Source organism: Apteryx mantelli, chromosome 7 (assembly GCF_036417845.1).
Source record: "Apteryx mantelli isolate bAptMan1 chromosome 7, bAptMan1.hap1, whole genome shotgun sequence".
NCBI classification, from domain to species: Eukaryota; Metazoa; Chordata; class Aves; order Apterygiformes; family Apterygidae; genus Apteryx; species Apteryx mantelli.
In genome coordinates, this window is record NC_089984.1 from 29,613,980 (window position 1) to 29,619,979 (window position 6,000).

General features: G+C 42.6%; 1 protein-coding gene across 6 annotated transcripts in view; it reads right to left on the minus strand.

Annotated features, from left to right (window-relative positions):
- The window catches only part of BTRC (beta-transducin repeat containing E3 ubiquitin protein ligase), a 119,576-nt gene extending 115,443 nt beyond the window's left edge, over positions 1-4,133 (minus strand). For all 6 annotated transcript variants that reach the window (XM_067300164.1, XM_067300163.1, XM_067300162.1 and 3 more), the window contains exon 1: positions 4,012-4,133. In XM_067300164.1, coding sequence (XP_067156265.1) covers positions 4,012-4,059 — 48 coding nt within the window. In that variant the 5' untranslated portion in view covers positions 4,060-4,133. The remainder of the gene's footprint in view (positions 1-4,011) is intronic.
- Between the last annotated feature and the right edge of the window lie 1,867 nt (positions 4,134-6,000).

Sequence of the window (6,000 nt, forward strand, 5' to 3'; positions counted from 1 at the left end):
CCCAGGGAAGAAAATGAAGTACTGCCAACTGGTTCATTCAAAAAAAACTGAGAAAGAAAGTGAAACTTCAGTATACGTCAAGTTACTGCCTGCCAAACCATCGTACATAGGATTACAAATCGGTCAGGTACAGATCCGAGCACTGCTAATTTAATACAACAGAAGTTGTCACTAGTCCATTCAAGAAAACAGATGTTGCTTCATAGAGCTTTGATATTTTTCTTAAATACCTTTCAAAATGAGGAACAAAAAATATGAACTCTTATAAAAAGGGCTTTATTGTATTTTTATAGCATATTACATACCTTGTAACAATCGTTTTGTTAAGTGTGAATGTCGGTTTTATTTTCTGTCCCTTTTTTCCTGGCTATTTACAAGCTTTGTAAGAATCATTCCTTAATTAAGTCTAAACATAGTTTTATATAAATGGATTCCTGGAATTAAAAACGTTCAGACTTAAGAAATGATTGTTACAGAGACTGTAACAGGCCATAAAAAAGGAATGCCACTTTAAACAAAGATTTCTCATTTTAATTAAAAAGATAATCATCAGAACATTCGTACACTTAACGGAACCATTTGGAGCTACTTCTACTATTCTATGCAGGCATATGTAGTTTAGTTTATATGACATTTAATCAAAGTCTCAGTTGAGCCTATTGCACTCATGCTTTAAATACTGTATCTACATTTTTAAACAGTTTATTCAAATACGGAAGTTACTTATTGAGCGCCTCATTCCTGGTACTTTTGTAAATGGTTATGACAACAAAAATCCCATATTCTTGAAAGAATAAAAACAGAGCTCTCTCAGGCAAGAATTTTTTTTTTTTTCAAACTAATGGGCATATTTGTTTCTCCTTCTAGCTTGTGCATCAGTCTCTTAAAAACTATATTTTATGAAGAGTGTAATTTTATCTGCAGTATTTTAAAAACATAAAAAGGGGGCAAGATGAACTTGCATAGATTCCACCCTAGCAAAATCCTTGGTATAGTTGCAGAACACTGGAATATATAATTCACAAACCATATTCTAAGTCTATAAACTGGCTTTAGTTCAGAAGAAACTTTGCAAGATGACGTATAGACTACATGATTGAAAACACTCATGCACCAGTAAATACAGTCATCACCGGTGAGAAGTTGCTTAGTATTGCACAATACTACTACACAGCAGTTTAATGTGGCCTTCTTAAAATGCAGAGGTAACTTGAATAGGCAAGTATAGTTAAATAAATTACTTAAACCTGAAAGTATTAGATTATATGTATTGCATCTAAACACGGGTAGCTACAGAAACTGATAGTGAATATTAGCTAATGTAATATCATTTCACTGGCAGGTAATCCGGCCAATACCAGCCAGGAAGAACAAGACTTCTTTTCTCCCACCAAAAAGGGGGAGCCAAAATATACATGAGCACACAGAAAAAACAGTTCGATTTGTCTTTCAAAGTGTCACATATAGTCTTGATTCTGAAACAAGAAGTAAAAACATGATTTTCTTAAAAGCATCTATTTCATACATAAGATTAACATAGAACAAAATTTCAACATGACATTTTCTGTTAGTGTTAGACATTAAAAAACAAAACAAAACAGGTCTGTCTCACCTGATATCTTGTGATTCAAGAGAGCAGCTCAAAGTCACTACCAAAAATTATGCACAGATATTTTCAAGTGGAAAAAGTAATATTTTTCTAGAGAAGGACAAAAATACTACCACCTACGAGGCTGCTTTCAACATGAAATGAAATTGAGCTGAAATCTGTATCAAAAACAAAACCATCCAAAGCTGGAGAGATAGCAAGTCTCATCCCTACAAGGGATATCTGAATAATAACTATGATGAAATATCTTGGCACTCGGGAAAGTCACAGAGAAAAAAAAAAATCAATAATTAATAGCATAGCCCACTTCAACCCAAACTGTGACCCATCTAATAAGAAAACAATACATGAAGCGTACCACACACTTGGATGAACAGGATAATACATTGTGAATGATTCAGCATTAGTTGAGAGGATGCACTAGCCAATCCATGTAGATAATTGTATCAATGCTATTACTGCAGTACCTAAAGACTTTCTGAGTGTTAAAAGACAGACACAACAAGAGGCGTTCCAGCACAGCCAAGCTGATACTTACAATTAATACAATCCTACATATCGAAACAACCTACTTGTGCCACACCTCCATGAACTGCAAAGGGAGACGACTGAAAGACCTCACGATGTCCGATTAAAAACTTTACTTTGTCAACATAACTAAAGTCAGAGTTATATACTATATAAACATGTGTGAAAGCAAAAGCTTCAAATGCGTTAAACAAAAGGCTTTCTCACTCTCCTGTCAACCTGTAAACAAAACAAAAATGCCTAAACAGTTGGGAAGGAACAGAGGGAGGCTATATGTTCCACTGTGCTTTTTAGATGTGTTTTGCATATGAGATTTTTTTTAATAAAACATTGAAGAACTTGGTTTAGCTTTTAGCTCCCAGTGCAGCCTGACCCTTGATCATTCTTCCCTTTATCTAGTGCTCTTAACAGACGCAGCTCCTGTAAGCTGCTCTCTCTCACACTCAGGTCTCTCCCTAGTGCCAGGGAGTTTTATTGTTTGAGTGGAACATGGCCAGCTGCAAGATGGACGGGAATTCCTTCAGGTAGCCAAGCCCAATCTTACAGAGGATTTCAAGTGCCTGGAATAAACCTTTGGATGGGAATCTTTGCACAGGGAGTGGAAAAAAGCAGCATATGAGATGTCAGCATAATATGTTTACAGTGTTCTTCGGTGCAAGATGGAAACTTTTCAGCAGAAACTTTTCAGGATATGAAACTCACTATCTATCTAGATACAGGTTGCAATTACCAAGATCGACCAAATGCAAGTACAACAGGACCTGGGACACTCCTTCAGCCAATCACACAACTGAGATGATAATTTATTAACTGCTATCTCGCCTGTTTAGGTATTCATAGCATTTTCCCCACTTCATTGACCTGAGACTCTATAAATCTGACAAACTTTAAGAAAACTAACAAAAGCGTTAAAAAGTGTCAAGAGAAACAAGTTCTACAAGATTAAAAGCCAGAAGCCAAGCAAGTGTTTCAAAGAGCAATTAATAATTAAAATTTGCAACTAGTGTTTCCTCAATTTCATTTTGGGCATATGCTCTGAAGATTTCATAGAATTGCTTCTTCTTAATGAGCTTAGATTTAATTCTGTGCCACAGAAAGCATTAATCCAAAATAAACTTTTAGCAAGCGTTGCCAGTCATTCAAACAATATCCTTACAGAAAGGACAGTTTGGGGCACCTAAAATTAACAGTCAATTCAATTGGCATCAGTTTGTTTTCATTTCCAAATCTTATTGTTTCTAGCCAAAACATTCGGAAACATCAATAAATGATTTTTTAAAAAAAATGAAAGAATGTTTTAACTTAAGCGCATCATGCCTCAAACCTGGAGTGAGCTAGCCAGGTTTGAAGGGTCTCTTGAATGCAAACACCCCAAGGGTATTTTCCATGCCAAAGGCCCACTCACAACCCTAGACAATATAAATGCTCTTAACATGTGTTATCAGTGATAGGCAGCGGGAGAAGGCGCAGGATTAAAGTAGCCATACATACAGCTCTGGGAGCAGAGGGGAAGGAAAACCAACACCAGCATCGCAGCTGGCTGGTGCGCACTACAGAAGGGGAGGCTCAAGTACACAAATAAAAGGAGAAATCCAGTAGATACAAGCACCCCCCCCCCAGCCCGGTTTGAACTTCTCCCGCTCCCAGGCGGCACCTGCAGCCCCCCCGCCTGCGCACCCCGCACCAGCCCCCCCCCCAGCCCCCCGCATTTCACCCCCTCGCCACAGCCGCCTCTCCCTGCTTCACCCCAGCGCCAGCGAGGCCCCCCCGGCCCGACCCCCCCGGGGCCCTTCCCCTCCCCCACCTCACCCCGCGCCCCTCCCCCCCCCACCGCGCAGGTGCCCCCACAACCCCCGGCCGCCGCGGCCCCTCACCATGAACTTCAGGGCCTTCTCCTGCAGCACGGCCTCGGCCGGGTCCATAGTCCTGCGCCGCCGCCGCCGCCAGGGCCGGGGCCAAGGCCGGCGCCGGGGCAGGGGCCGAGGCCGCCCCTTCCCTCAGTGCCAGGCCGCAGCCAGCGCAGACAGGAACCTGCGCTTCCCCGCGTCCCCCCCTCCACCTCGCCCCGCTGCCGGGGCAGCGCATGCGCCGCTCGCAGGCCCACGGGAAATGGAGTCCCCGGCCGCGCTGCCGGCAAGGGCCTGACCGCATTAGAAAAACTACAAGGCCCAGAAGTCTTCGCGGCCAGGGGCACGCCGGGAGCCGGCCGGCGCATGCGCCGCGGTCGGGGCGGGGGCTGATGGGAGTTGTAGTAGGGAGGGTCTGTGGCGGGTGTAACTCGAGGGCAGAGGCGAGGAGGGGACATGGCCGCGGGGAGGGGGGCGAGGGAGGCCCCTTGCCCGGGGGCCTCTGGGGCCTTCCAGCCTCAAACCTTCCCCGATGAGGCCTCGGCCCGGCTCCCAAGTCAGAGCCCTGCTCGGCTTTCAATTAGCATCTTCTGAGTGTGGCTAATTACCAGGGTGCCCCGGCACCTGAGAGCACGCACACGGCTGCTTACCCGCAATTTATGGCGCTGATAAGAGTTTCGCTAATTGTTTTGTTTTGCTGCAGTTGCGCTCGATGCCTGAGTGCGATTGATTTTTAAGTCAATTATTGCTTGTTTTAATACAGCCCCAAATACCATCTAAAATTAATCCTATGCACTGGCATATATGGATATATGGCATATATCCATATAGGTGGTACCAAAAGTGTTTGGTGTCTTAGTCTGGAGTGAAAGTTGGGTCGAATGGGTAAGTGTTGCTTCTTGGCAGGGGAATATGAAATTGGGAAACCTGCAACACTGGAATGGATCGAGTAGCCCTACATCAGCCCTGAGAGATACCCCTCTAAAACCTGCTGTAAAGACAATTCCTCACATGAACAACCTACCTCAGTGCTTCACCACCCTTACACTTAGATTTTTTTTCTCATAACAAAGCTAAATCTTATTTTCCCTGAAAATTACACCTATTTCTTTACTCTTCTCCGTTGTGTACCAGACAAGACCAACTTATTGTCAGTCATGGCTTCAAATCCTCTCATTTCTGTTAGTTTTGTCTAACCTCTGCCCAGTTTGCCTACACTTTTTACAGTGTGCCTGAAAGCTGAAGCCACCACAGATGGAGCAGCAGAGAGCAATTACTTCCTGTATCTTTAATACTGATTAAAACACCCCAATAAGTTTTACCTTTCTCTAAAACAAGCACAGCACTGACTCCTACTTCTTTTGTGACCATAAAACACTCACAATCTTTCCCTTGCTGCATTTATATATTTGACTCTGCATCTTAAGTGAGGTGCCTTCAATTTCTTCCTATTTAGAAGCCACAAACCGCAGCATTTGCTTGCCAACGTGCAACCTAAACCCATTCTCTTTGTTGCTGTTTGACCTATAAAGTACAGCTTCATGTTGCAGGAATGATACCAGCATCTCCTGATAATCAGAGCCAGGACCCATCTACCATCTGTTGCCAATTCTTATGAAATGACAGCAACCCTTCCCATATCTGGCATTTCCCATAACACTGCAGTGCTGACAAGTATGGGATCGATGCAACTGTGGGGATGAAAATTATTTTACAACAAAAAAGCATTCCTAGCCCTCATAACTGTAGGGAAAAAAAAGTAACCTTAAAATGATAAAGTTCATCTGTAAATAAATACATAATACTAAATGTTTTCCCCAAAGCATTTTGTTTTAATACATTTCATTATTCTGATGCACATGCTTCTGAACAGAGTATTTGATAAGAATAATGTTGCCAACTTTACCATATTTTTTCTCAGAGGACCTGAAGTTACATCAGGGCATGGGGCTTCTAGCTGCTGTGGTTTATAGAGGAAAGTCTAAAATGTGACCTGGCATTCATCCTGTGGTCCAG